The sequence below is a fragment of the Orcinus orca genome, chromosome 8, assembly GCF_937001465.1.
Source record: "Orcinus orca chromosome 8, mOrcOrc1.1, whole genome shotgun sequence".
Taxonomy (NCBI): Eukaryota; Metazoa; Chordata; class Mammalia; order Artiodactyla; family Delphinidae; genus Orcinus; species Orcinus orca.
The window spans coordinates 7,636,803-7,650,793 of NC_064566.1; the positions used below are offsets into that span (position 1 = coordinate 7,636,803).

A 13,991-nucleotide genomic window follows, 5' to 3' on the forward strand; every position below is an offset into this window, starting at 1 on the left:
TGAAAATCCGAACTAACCTTTCTGTCTCATCGCGGAATGTGGCCATCTTTAAGTCTTTGCTTTCCTGGTCCAGTTCTTTTGTTGTTTTCTTCTCTACTAACCAAGGTCTTTAACTGTTCTCCTTCTCTGCAGCCGGCTCTTCCCGGAGGGGATGATGGCGGGGAGAGGAATCCAGAGGAGGGTTGGGGGGGAGGGGATTGGGAGAAGGGATTTAATTTTTGTGTGTGTTTTATTTCTCCCTCCCATTATAATTTAATTTTCTTTAAACAAAATACTTCAGCTGAGCTTAAGGTGGGAGGGTCTGAACAACCAAACATATAGGGATATATATTTTTCCTCCTTCCTTGAGTTTCACAGTTGGTCATTTTCTTTTTCTTTTCTTTTCGTTCTGTTCTTTTGTTGTTGTCTTTGTTGTTTTCTTTGACCCCACCCCCCCCTTCCCCCATATCTCCGGTGAAGCACGCAGGCATTGGACACGCTATGGTAAACAAACTGCATTATCTGGTAGATATCACTCTAATTGTCTTACCGTTTGGTTTGCCGTGGGTTTTTTTAACTGTTCGATTCTGCCTCTTTCGTTTCCTTTCCCCGTTTGGTTTTGGTTGTTTTGCTCTTCCTATTGTTTTCTGTGTCCTGGACAATCTTTAGATTTTGCTTCTCTCTTTTAGTTTTCCTCTTTCCCTTTTCTTTCTTTCTTTTCTTTTTTTTTTTTTTTTGGTTCAAACTCAAATCCAAAAGCAAATGGAAATCGAGGAATTTGGTCTGTCCCTGCCCTAACCCCCCACTTCTGAATTCAGATTCCTGGCCAGAGAGACCTGGGGCAGTCCCCATGTTCATCGGCTCTGGTTAGACCAGCCCCGATGCCAGGCTGCTTACTTTATTGCTTTATTTTCCTTTTCTCCCCTGCCCTGCCCCTTGTTTCTTTTCTTTGATTTAGCTTCTTTCTTGATCTCCTGAAAATCCATGGAAAACACCATCCCATGACATGCTACGCTCTGCTGACTGTCAGCTCCCGGACAGGCCCCTTGAGTTGGGGGAGGGGGCTGGGGGTGAGGCCTCCAGTGGCAGCCAGCTCCACAGGCTGCAGCGAGGGAGGTGGCCTTGGGGGATGCAGAGCCATCTGGGGCCGGTCCAGAGCTCCTTCAAATCACCATTCATACCAGTTTAGGAGCTGCCCCATGCTGGCTGCCAGGGAAGAAGCGGCATCCCCTCCCTCACTTCTCAGTCTTGAGGGGTCCTGGTTCCGTCTCCCCCGACATCTTGCATGGCATGAATGGTCTTTTCCCCCCACCAGGGACAGTGTCCAGTTCCCCCACCACTCTGCTGCTCTGACTAACACTGTGTCTCACACTGTCTTCCTTCCTTCCCTTCCATCTCCTGTCCCCTGTCTGCCCCCTGCCTGTCCCGCATGGCCTCTGACCGGGGTTGGTTCCCTTCCCTGTTGAGGGGGTGAGAGGAGGAGGCCCAGCTGGGGTGAAGTCGGGGTACTTGTCGCCAAGCTCCTCTGTTTGGGTTGGGCTCAGTCCCGGTGAGTGTTGGTGTGGGTGTCTGTGTAGACACAGCTGGTGTGTGTTGGTGTGTGGGTGCGACTGTGTGTAAATGTTGGTGTGACATTTAGGGGGCGTTAGTGGGAGACTGTACTGTGTGTTTGTGATTCTCTGCTGGTGATTCTACAAGTGTAAACGCCGGTGTGAGCCGGGGGCTGCGTGACTGTGTGCTTCTGAGCTGGTGAGGGCTCTTAGGGGGTGGGCTGTGGGGACAGGGAGGGCAGGAGCAGGGGAGGAGCTGAGGGCGGCCCTTTACTTCTCGCCTCCCCTTGGAGCGTATGCCTGCAGGCCCTGCTGTGCGCCATCCCCCGGGATTCCCTCCTGCCTGCCCGGTCCTGGCTCTGCGGCAGCAGGCAGTTAGTCATCGCCTATTAATAATGCAGAGTGACTGAGCACCAGGCTGGGGACCCTGCAGTTGGACGTGTCTGCTCCCACGGGGCCCACGCTGCTTGGGGCAGCTGCCTGGCCTTCCCAGCCTCCCAGGTCTGCGTAGCTGCCTGGCTGCAGAGGAGGGAAGCATGAGAGCCGAGGCTTCCTGTCTGAGTGGCTCCCCCACCTCCCCAGGAGGATGTACCTCTGAGGCCACATCTGGCCTGTCCTGATACTCTTGCAGGTCTGTGTTTCCCTGCACCCACAGACCTGTGGTGGTCCCGTCCTTTGCCCTGTCCTGAGCTAGTGCCTGTGGCCACGGCCAGCCTAGCCCTCCCCAGTCCAAGACCTCATTTGGCCACTCTGTCGTCCCAGTGTTTAGGTGGAGCCATGTGGTGGTCCCAGCACGGCTCCTCCACGGGCCTTGTTCTCCAGCTGCTGCTGCTAGGAGTTCACTGCTGCCCACACCTCAGGCCAGGCCACTGAGTACCTGTTAGGAGCTGGGCATTTAGAACTCTTTCTTTACAGAGCTTCACTAGACAGCTGAACTGTGACTTCAGGGACAGAAGGGAGGCAAGATAAAGCCAACCCCTGGGGATACCATCTGAGAATCAGGGCCCTACAGACCTCCCTTTCCTTCTAGTCTCAGTTCAGTTAAAAACTGTGTGAACTGGGGCTAAAGCTGTTTTCTCAGCTACCAAATGAGCTGCTGATATACCTGCATTGCCTATGTCATGGGGTCAGTGTGAAGATCAGGAAGGGGAATGGAAGTGAAAGCGTGTGTACTCTGTAAAGGGAATTATAATTTTATTAAGCTTTATGAGATGTTAACTGATTATCTCCGTGTTTCCAGAGCAGGGATATTTTGTAAAGAAGCAATTCCCTTCTCATAGCAAACCCTGGAGAATACAGCATATCTGGCCCCATTGGAGATCCTATTACCGTCCTTGCTTGGGAATCAGTCCCAAAATAACTACATGAAACCCCAGAATGCCCCAGGAATCGGGCCTGGGGAGGATGGAATGACTTGGTTAAGTTGGTCAAGAAGCAAACAACCCTGTCTGGTTTCAGCCCTTGCCAGGAAAGTCCCTGTGAATTTCTAAGTCTCCAAAGTCCACGCTTTCTAGCATGAGCATCACTGCTTGACAGCCAGAGCTGGTGCCCATGGGTGGCCTGAGTTGCCTCATAAACCCTCAGATACCTGTCCCAGGGATCAGCACTTTCAGCCAAGAATGGAGTCAGACAACCGGGCACCCAAAGAGACAGGGTTCAACCTGCTCTGATTCCCGGGCATTCCTCGGCTGGACTCTGGTTGGTTTTGTATTTATTTTTACTAACTTCTTTATATGGACTCTTTTTGTTATTTGAGTATTCCTCCTTGGGGGAGAGGGTGGATCCGGATCAAAAAGGCCAACCAGTGGAGAGGTTTGGGTCAGGTGTGGTCAGGCTGAAAGAAGTGTTCTCTGCTCGTGACACTGGAGGCTTTGCTTTTCTAAATAGCTCTCATCTTTTGAATATCATTTAAACTCGACGAATGCCTAGATTGCAGGCAGCAGGCAGAGATTATTCCCAGTTAACAGATGGGGAAACTGAGGCCCAAGAAGGCCTGGGGTCATATAGCAAGTAGTGGAAGAGTTCAGTGCTTTCACTTTATTGATCTCATTTGATCCTCATAGTAAGCCTGGGAGAAGCAGGAGTGATGGAAGTTGTTAAACCCCTTTTACAGACGAGAGTCAGAGATGTAAAATGAGATTGTTCTGGAAGATGGTAAAGGCCACAGGAGAACTCAGGATTTGTGACCTGAAGTTTTTGTTCCCAAACTTTATTAAATCCAGTCATCAGGATTCACCGTGGGGCTATCACTGCTGGTTAGGTCATCTTCCTGGTGTGTCTTTCCAACCTGTTTCTCTCTGCAGCTTCTCCCCACCCCAAACATGTAACAGGGCTGCACACACTCCCTCGGCTGTCCTCCGTCCTCATGCCCTCATGCTCCCACGTCCGCAGTCCTAAGGGCAGGCCAGGACCTTCTTCCTAAACTAGTTGTCCTTACCCATCTTTGGCTCAGGAACCTTCTGAGAATTTGGTGGCAGCAGTGGACTCTCACAGGAGAAAGAAGCCCATTGAAGCCGTTTGCATACAATGCCAAGGGGTGTCATGACTCCCCAAAGCCCATCTAGCCTACCTACAGGTTAAAAACAGTCTTATTCTCCCCCAAATAATCCCCCTCCCAGGAAGGTCAGCAACCCTGTGATGGTAGCAGGGAGCTGGGAAAGGCTCTGGATGATGTCAGAGGGGTATTTTCCTCTTCCATAGCCTTTCCTCCAGGGGTGCGGTGGGCATGGAATGCCCGAGTGGATTTGTGGCCAAGACCTGGTTTCACATCCTAGCAGCCTGCCTAAGGGGGAGAGGAGCAGAGCAGAGCAGAAGAGAGGTGGGGCCAGTAGGGAGGGTTAAGAGCCCACCCAGGTCATAGGCTGCCCCCTGCAGCCACGCGCCCCGTGCCCGGGGAACAGCGGAGGTTGGGTGCTGGGCTCCCGAGTCTCCTGGCTCCTTCCCCTCGTCCCTGGCTGGCCGTGGCTCTTCAGGGCAGAGCTGTGGCTCGTTCCTCTTGTCCTACTCAGCCCCACTCAGGGCCCAGCCTCTCTGTGTTGCGTGGATTGGTGTGGGTTGGGTGCAGGGTACCTGCTGTGTCTTGGGGTGCTAGCCGTGGTTCTGATGACAAAAAAGGATTCTGCTTGGAAATGAGCCTGTCAAGACTCCCTTCCACTGCCTTCAGTAAGACGTGGTGTGTGAGCAGGCGTGTCTGGGGTCGGTGATCAGTGATCAGTGGTGAATGGGTGGTGGGAATGAGTGTCTGGGTCACCCTCTGGGGAGGAAGGCCTGAGTCTAATGTCCCATCCCTTTCTTTCTCAATCTGTACATGTCTCTGTTCTAGTGGTGGCTCCTCTCCCTTCCTCCGTTGAAAGGAAGCTTCTCCTTCCTGCACCCCTACAGCTCTTTCGCCTCCATCTCGGCTCTTCCCAATGCCCTCCGGTCCCGCATGCCTTCCCACCTGTGGCTGCCTTTCTCTCGCCTGTCCTGCTGGGCCAGGCCCCCCACCCTGGCCCTCTAACCTGCATGCGTCCTAGCTGTGGTGGCTGTTCTGTGTCGCATGCCCCCGCTCTGCCCTCTTCCCCTGCCGTCCCCACCCCTTCCAGAAGCTGCGCGGGGGGATTGGGGGGCAGGGGCATCATGAACCCCTGGGGTGGAGGGGGACCAGGGGAATTATTCCCCTGTTTCCTGCTTTTACTAACGAACCTGCCATTTTTGTGTCTGGACTTTGATTTGTCTGAGGGAACAGTCGGGTTTTACTAATCTCAGTCATCTCCCTCCTTGCCTTCCCCAGAGACCTTCCTCCATTCCCCCGACCCTTGGCTTCCTTTCTACCCAGTGCCCGTCTCCCCCTTTCTCTCTCTTCTTCCCCCACCCCCAGGCTGACCACCCCCCCTTCCTCTGTGCACCCTGTGTTACCCTGCCTCCTGCTACCCTCTCCCCACCCCCTGGGCCGGGGTGGCTCTAAAAGAGGGACAGATACAAAAGGGATTAAGGCAGCCCTTTCCCAATGGGGGCACCACGTGGTGGTGATTTGCGTAAAGCCATGGCGGGCAAGGTCAGATCTGTGCCCAGTCTGGAGGGGAGTTGAGGAGGGTCCCCCCCAAGTCAGGTCCTTCTAACTCTGAGGGCGAAGGCAGGTGAGCTGGCTGAATGGACTGGAGGAAGAGGGCCCATAGGGTGAGGAAGATGCCGGTAGCTGGTGCCCTGGCCTCTGGGGCTGGGGAGGGAAGACAGCTGAGTGGCTCAGGCTGCTGGTAGGCCGACGTATATATAGAGCGAGGAAGAGCCTCTTCTGGGGGAGCTTTGGGGCTGGGAGGGCCCTCCTCATGCACAGGAGCAGGGTCATCCCATCAGAGCAGTCTTGGAGGACTGAGATTCTGTCCACCAAAGGCCCCCGAGGCGCTGGGTTCATAGATGGGACACAGGCAAGTGAGAGCCAAGTGTGGCCCTGGGTCACAAGGTGACTTGACATTCATTTTAATGATGGAGTCCACAATCCCTGGACTGTGCTGGGATTAGTAGGGTTACAAGGACACATCAGGCCAGGGGCCCGGCCTTCAGGAGCTGACTCTCTAGCTGGGGTGACCAGACACAGGCTCAGGAACTAATAGTGGCCCAATTCCTGGTCTCTTAGTGCAGCCCCGGGAGTGGAGATGGAGGGCAGGATGGAGGCCCCTTCCCCCTGCCTCCCTGTCTTACCCCCATCTCTGTGTCCCAGCCCCCTTCTGCCCTTTCTCCAGCCCCCTTCTGCCTGTTCTAATCTTGCCTGCATGTTTTTGTGACTAATACTTTGACCCTTCCCTTTTCCACCCAGATCTCCACTTCCTAGCCTCGGGTGGGGTGGAGGGAAGAAGAAATAAACAATAATGACCAACCCTCCCCTCAAAACAAGACTCAAAAGCTTCAAAGTGCCCGCTTCCACAAAGACGCCCCCTTACCTCTGTCCTTGAACCTAGTCCCCCCAGCACAAGATTTGATGGCTCCCAGGAGGGGGCCCCTTCGGCCCCTCCCCTCTCACTGTGAGGCTCCAGCCCAGCATGAGGGGGACTCGAGGGGCCTGTGAGGGACGTTCCCCTTGGCCCCATCCTGCCCATGTCCCTTAGGTGTTCCTAACACCCACTCTGCGGCCCTGCAACAGTGGAACCCTGGCGACCAGTCACTGGAAGATGGCTGGTGGCATGTGGGTATGGACTGATGTGGGGAGGACATCATGGGCTGCGATTAGAAGGCCCCAGTCTCCAGACTTGGCCCAAAAAGGGGGTGCTGAGGCATGTTTGGAGTGTGGGATTGGGGTGAGCTGTGGCCTGCAGAAGCACAGTGTCGGGTTCACCGCGAGTCAGCTTCCTGATCACCGCTGCAGGAACCTGACCGTCCTAATCCACAGCCTCCAGAGAGCGGGGGCTTATGGTCCCCTGGCCTCGGCTCTTCCCCACAACCTGGCTGGGTGTGGGATGCTCCTACGGCTAGACTTTTCAGGGCTTAGGTGGACATTTGTCTGGGGAGCAGGGAATCAGGAGTTCCCTGTATTGTCACTGCCCCCCAAGGTCACTTCAGCCTTCTCCAGGCCACTACTGAGCCCCTTTCACCTCCTCAGAGCACCAGGTATGCCCCCATCCCTACCCATCTTGCTTTCTTACCTGACTTCTCAGCCCAGAGTCAAGGTAACATGAGGTTAGCCTGTCCCCCTCTGTTCCTTACTCTGGCCCCGATGATGGTGGTGGTGAATGAATCAGACAGACTGATGAATAGGCCAACGGCTGCCCTCTCCTTGGGGGACAAGGAAGTGACTTGGAGAGTAAAGAGACAGACTCAGCAAGGGGGCTAGGACCAGTTAGGGGGGTGCTGGTGGGAATCAGTCCTGAAGGGTGCTATGTGTCCCCCAGGAAGTTCCAAGTCTCCCCAGGAGTATCTGGGTTCCTGTTCCTCATGCCCTTGCTGTTGTCCACCTCCCTCCTGGCTAAGATTGAAAGGACTCCTCCACGCCCTGCAGGGAGAGCTGCAGGGGAGTCCAAGCCACCAGCACCCCAGGAGAATGGGTGTTCTCTGCCTTGTTTATGAAAGATGCTCTGAAGTCACATGGGGGTCCAGAGACCCCTTCAAGAGGAGAGAATCGAGGGCGCCACTTGCATCCTGCCCTGCTGGGGCCCCTCCCGAAGCTCCCACTCCCGTCCAGAGCCACTTCTTGGTGCTGTTCACAGTGAGCACTTCGAGCGCGCTTCAGGCCTCTGCCTGCCGCGCTGGGCCTTAGCCCACCCTGAAACCATCAAATCTTGTGCTGCCTCCTTCCCCCACTTCCCCCCCACACCCCCACTGTTCCTCCTCTGAGACAAGCAGACATAAAAATGGGGGGGTCCCCCTCCCCTGCTGCCCCCCGGCCCCTCCCTTGCCCAGCCCGAGGCTCTTCCCAGGGAGTTGATGCCGGTTGTCTCCTTGTCTCTCCCCCTCCCTCCCTGGGCTGGGCAGGTGACCATCTCCGTGGACGGGATCCTGACCACCACAGGCTACACGCAGGAGGATTACACCATGCTGGGCTCTGACGACTTCTTCTACATTGGGGGCAGCCCCAACACGGCAGACCTGCCGGGCTCGCCCGTCAGCAACAACTTCATGGGCTGCCTCAAGGATGTGAGTAGGGCCAGGAGGGGGCCAGGGGTAGCCCGGGAACCCTGTCTGCAGTGTGATTCGGTCTGACCGGCCAGCTGCCTGGGGCCTCTGTTCCTTCTGGTCAGTGGTGGGAGATCTCTCTTCAAAACCTAAGGCCCATTGACTCCGGCTTCTCTCTTGCCTCCTTGAGCCCCAAAGGCCCCCGTCCTCTCGGAGGACCCTCGAGGCAGCTGTGTACAGAGGCAAGAGTGGTGGACGTGAACACTAAAGACCTGTGTTTAAGGCCCACTCACTAGCTCCATGACCTTGGCCAGGTCCCTTGACCTGTCTGACTCTTAGTTTCCTCGTCTGTAAAACGAGTGGTCAGTACCTACTTCTCAAGGCGGCTGTGAGGAGCAGATGAGAGCGTAAATGTCAACCAAACGTCAGTGGCGATTGTCCTGCGGTTATTACGAACTGCAATTCAGTAGCCCCGAGGGCCGCCGTGCTTGTGCTGGGCAGGGAGACAGGACAGAGAAATAAGCAGGGCAAGGGAGGTGCTGTTCACAGCCTCTGCTCGTGCAGTTCTAGAACAACGGTCTGGGGTGTGGAGTGGGGCCCCGGGGCTGGGTGGCAGGGGCCCATGCCACTGGGCAGGAGTGGCCAGGCCCTAAACTGCTTCCTCTTCTTCATCCCACCCCCACCCCTCGCTGCAGGTGGTGTATAAGAATAATGACTTCAAGCTGGAGCTGTCCCGCCTGGCAAAGGAAGGAGACCCCAAGATGAAGCTGCAGGGGGACCTGTCTTTCCGCTGTGAGGATGTGGCTGCCCTGGACCCTGTGACCTTCGAGAGCCCTGAGGCCTTTGTGGCGCTGCCCCACTGGAGCGCCAAGCGCACCGGCTCGATCTCGCTAGACTTCCGCACCACTGAGCCCAACGGGCTGCTGCTCTTCAGCCAGGGCCGGCGGGCCGGGGCTGGGGCCGGCAGCCACGGTGCTGCCCCGCGGGCTGACTACTTTGCCATGGAGCTGTTGGACGGCTACCTCTACCTTCTGCTGGACATGGGGTCTGGGGGCATCAAGCTGCGGGCGTCCAGCCGCAAGGTCAACGACGGCGAGTGGTGCCATGTGGACTTCCAGAGGGACGGGCGCAAAGGTCAGAGGCCTCTGGACCTTCCCCTTTCCCCTGCCCGCCCCTCTCCACCCACCCTGACGGTCTCTTTGACTGTTCTCCTCCCGCCCTCCCCTGGCCCTCCCAGCCCCTCTGTTGTTCCTGTTGCGTGGTGCCTTGGTGGAAAGAATGGAGTCAGTCGGACCCGGGCACACACCTCATGCTCCCACTTCCTGCGTGTGTGACTCTAGGCCGTCCCTCAACCCCCTGCAGCCTCAGTTTCCTTCTTTATAAAAGGATCATTAAACTGGGGTGCTCAGGAGGGAAAATCAAGAGAACACCTGTAAAAGCGTTAGTGCAGTGTGTAACACAGTGGTTATCCCGTTCTCTCTCTCTCTGTCTTTTTAAAACATTTATTTATTTTTGGCCGCGTCGGGTCTTATTTGCTGTGTGCATGCTTCTCTCTAGTTGTGGCATGTGGGCTCCAAGGTGCATGGGCTCTGTAGTTGTGGTACACGGGCTTAGTTGCCCTGTGGCGTGTGGGATCTTAGTTCTCTGAGCGGGGATCAAACTCGCGTCCCCTGCACTGGAAGGCAGATTCTTAACCACTGGACCACCAGGAAGTCCCTATCTTGTTCTCTTAAAAAAACTTCCCAACCTTGCCTCCCTTCTATCTAGATTCATTCAAACTTCTTTATTAACTCACTTGAATATTTAGCAAGCACCTACTGTGCGCCAGGCGCTGTCCAGGGTGCTGGGATGGGGCAGTGCTGAGCTGGAGTCTTGGCTGTCCCGGAGCTCGTGTTCCAGTGGGGAGACACAGACAGTAAACACCACGCTCCGCGTGGTGAGGTTCTTGCACAGTAAAGCAGCGAGGCGGAGGGCACTGGGGCCGGGCAGGTGCTGTTCTTGAATCGTCTGCTGCTTCTTGCCACCCCTCCTCCGCTCTTCTTTTTCAGTCTTCCTTTCCCATCCTCTTTCTGTTTTCTGCCTATTTCTCTTTACTCTTCTCCATCTTGCTGGACATAAGAGAAAGAATTGATATAAATGAGAACTGACACATTATCCAATTTAAGCTCTTATCAACGTCAGCTAAATTTTCATGCTCCCCCAGCTGTCGCTGCACGGGGCTTCATGTCTGGGTGGAGTGAGCGTCCCCGCACACACAGGGAGGAAGGGGCTGCCATGGCTCCCGGAGGTGTTGGCCTCTCGTGGGCTTGCTTGTTTCTTCCTCTCCTTTCCTCAGGGAAATGAGGCTTCCCCAGGCTTTGCGGTAAATGGCTTCGTCCCCTTGTTTTGTGTCATGATGGTACCAGGGAGTCTTCACAGAGAACTTGTTGCCTCCCAGGGTTTCCACACAGGGGATCTGTAACTCTCTAGGTTGGAAATCTGCTCAGGTCTTGCATAGAACCCCAGGGCCTTCCGCTCTTCTCTGTCTTCAGGAAGTGGTCTCCTTAGCCTCGCTCGATCTCCAGAGCCCACACACCAGCCCTGGCTAGTCCTTGGGTCACTTTGACCAGTTCTTTTTTTTTTTTTTTTTTTTTGCAGTACGCGGGCCTCTCACTGCTGTGGCCTCTCCCGTTGCGGAGTGCAGGCTCCGGACGCGCAGGCTCAGTGACCATGGCTCACAGGCCCAGCCGCTTTGCGGCATGTGGGATCCTCCCGGACCGGGGCACGAACCCGCGTCCCCTGCGTCGGCAGGCGGACTCTCAACCACTGTGCCGCCAGGGAAGCCCCGACCATTTCTGATGGCCCACATTTGTTCGTGTACACCAGCACAGACTTGGGACAGTCACTCCCACAAAGCTCTCTTTGACCTTCCCCATGTTTCTAAATTTTATTGTGGTAATTTATACATAACATAAAATTTACCATTTTAATCATGTTTAAGTGCACAGTTCAGTGGCATTAAGGGCATTTACATTGTTGTGTAACTATCCCCACCCTCCATCTCCAGAATGTTTTCATCTTCCCAAACTGAAATTCTGTCCACATAAATACTAACTCCCCGTCCCCCAGCCCGTTTACCACCATCCCACTTTCTGTCTATGAATTGCCTACTCTAGGGACCTCCTATACGTGGAATCACACAATATTTGTCCTTTTGTGTGTGGCTTATGTCACTTAGCATAACGTCCCCAGGGTTCATCCACGTTGTAGCATGTGATGGCATTTCCTTCCTGTTTCACAGCTGAATAACGTTCCGTTATATGGATAGACCACCTTTTGTTTATCTACCCATCTGTCGTGGGACACTTGGTTTGTTCCCTTCCCATGTTTTACAGTCACCTTGAAAGAAGACCTATATTCACTTTAATTTCCTTTTGCTGACTCTCCATTGTACACCCTTTCCCCACCATAGCCTTCCACCCCCTTCCTTCTTTCATATTCTGTTCGTCTGTGGAGAGTCCAGTTGGGTGGTGTCCGTGTCCAGGAGGCCCCACAGGGGGTGGGTGGAAGCACCTGGGGAACCTGCTACAAATAGAAGTGTGGGTGATTGGGGGCCACGTTTGGGGGGCCGGGAGGAGCAGTGGGGATCGGACACCTTGTCGGGGAGGACAAGCCAGGGACCATGGTGTTAAAATGGGGCCCAGGGGAAGGGCCTCTCTGGTGCAGGGAAGGGTTTGCACAGAGGAGCACATGCTCCAGGTGCGGAGCCAAGTGTGCAGAGGAGGCCCTGGTCCTGCTCCTGCCGCTCCACGCTTGGTGCCCATGCTGTCTCTTACCACTCCCCACCCCCGATCTCTGCCCGATCAGGCCTAGCTTGGATCAAACCATCCTTACCTCTCTTTATTAGCCCCTCTGAGATAGGCAGACTTTTTATTTTTATCTTTTAAAGAATTCTTCCAAACTTGAGAAAGGAGAGCGGGAGGAGAATGTATGGAATAAAAATTACGAACGGAATAAGGCTTCTAATGTATAGGTTTTGGTTTCTTGAGATCTCAGGAAAGGCTTTGAAGCTCGCACCTGATCCCAAATCCTTTTTCTAAGATAACCAGCCTCTCCATCCAAAGAACTCTTACAACGCAGAAGCTCCATGCTTGGTTTCCCTTTCCTGGCTGCCGTCCTGTCTCACAGGCTCCAGGAGCTGATCAGCCTGACTATCTCTCCAGGTCGGGGGGTGGGAGATGCAGGTTCTGGGGTCCTGCCATGTGGGTGGTACTTTGGCTCTGGTCCTTACTCGCTGCAGCACTTTGGGCAGCTTCCCCAGTCTCTCTAAGCCTCATCTGCCATTTCAAACTGGGATCGTAAAGGACCAATTTCATAGGGTTACCGTGAGACTTAAGAGATATGATATACATGATGGGCTAAGTGCCTGGAAATATAGTCATTAAAGCTCAATAAATGTTAGTGGGGGAAACCCTTTGGATTCAAGCCTTTCAGCTTCCTTGGGGGTCTCTGCCTCTGACTCCTGGTCTAAGGGGCTGGCTGGGGGAAGGACATGTGAAGGATCCAGCCCTTTGGGGGCGCGTCCACCTCCTGTACATCCTCTGAGGACTTGCTCTGGTGGGAAGGAGGAGTCCGGACAGAGGCCCACTGCACACTGCAGCTGGGCTGGGGCTGGTTCACACTGGTTCCTGAACTTGGCACCTTTGTCAAGCAGTGTCTGCAGCCCAGGGCTGCCTGCGGTGTGAGGGCAGGACATCCTTTTCTGGCCTGTGGGGTCTCTCAGTCCTGCCCTCCCCACTGAAGCCCACTCTTTCTCCATCTGCAGGCTCCATCTCGGTGAACAGCCGCAGCACGCCATTCTTGGCCACCGGGGAGAGCGAGATTCTGGACCTGGAGAGCGAGCTGTACCTGGGCGGCCTACCTGAAGGCGGGCGGGTGGACCTGCCCCTGCCCCCAGAGGTGTGGACGGCGGCGCTCCGGGCTGGCTACGTGGGTTGCGTGCGGGACCTCTTCATAGACGGGCGTAGCCGAGACCTCCGGGGCCTGGCGGAGGCGCAGGCGGCTGTGGGCGTCGCCCCCTTCTGCTCCCGGGAGACGCTGAAGCAGTGTAACTCCGCCCCCTGCCGCAATGGCGGTGTCTGTCGAGAGGGCTGGAACCGCTTCGTCTGTGACTGCGTCGGGACCGGCTTTCTGGGGCGGGTCTGTGAGAGAGGTGAGGCTGGCTGTCATCCCGGTGCCCCCTGCCCATCCCTGCGCCCCTCGTAGACCAGCCCTGGGCCTGCCATCCCTGCACTGATTCTCTGGGTCTTCTCTCTCCCTCCACTGACCTCTGCCTGTCCCCCCCTTCTCCCTCCCCCCACTCCTGGGGCAGAGGCCACGGTCCTGAGCTACGATGGCTCCATGTACATGAAGATCATGCTGCCCAACGCCATGCACACGGAGGCGGAGGACGTGTCTCTGCGCTTCATGTCTCAGCGGGCCTACGGGCTCATGATGGCCACCACCTCCAGGGAGTCAGCTGACACCCTGCGCCTGGAGCTGGACGGGGGCCAGATGAAGCTCACCGTCAACCTCGGTAACCGCCCTGCCCGCGCCCCTGGCCCCTTCCCCGACCCTGCCTCTCACCCACACCCCCTCTGTCTGGAGAAGTTGGTGGTGGTGCCAGTGAGAGATTGGTGGTGGGGAGGTGCCAGCCCTGGTCAGAGCCCCTGAGAACTTCGTCCCAGAGAGGATGCACAGCGTAGGGCGATGCCTCGCGCTCGGTGGCACTGTGGGGAGGGGGACCCCGAATTGTCTTGGGTGTGACAGCCACCCTCCCGGGGCGCTCCTGGGTCTCGGAGGCATCTGTTCCGCGCGTGCACACGTAAGGACGTAGCTCGTTCCTGGTTGTCGGCTCAT

The 13,991-nt window shown here is 55.8% G+C and overlaps 1 protein-coding gene across 39 annotated transcripts in view; it reads left to right on the forward strand.

The window, feature by feature from the left end:
* Positions 1-13,991, forward strand: part of NRXN2 (neurexin 2) — a 109,749-nt gene that overhangs the window by 41,521 nt on the left and 54,237 nt on the right. For 23 of the 39 annotated variants that reach the window (XM_049713250.1, XM_049713251.1, XM_049713241.1 and 20 more), the window contains 5 exons: positions 460-504; positions 7,974-8,135; positions 8,810-9,248; positions 12,919-13,305; positions 13,465-13,668. In XM_049713250.1, coding sequence (XP_049569207.1) covers positions 460-504; positions 7,974-8,135; positions 8,810-9,248; positions 12,919-13,305; positions 13,465-13,668 — 1,237 coding nt within the window. The remainder of the gene's footprint in view (positions 1-459; positions 505-7,973; positions 8,136-8,809; positions 9,249-12,918; positions 13,306-13,464; positions 13,669-13,991) is intronic. The other 16 variants (XM_033415738.2, XM_049713247.1, XM_033415718.2 and 13 more) reach the window with 2 other exon arrangements.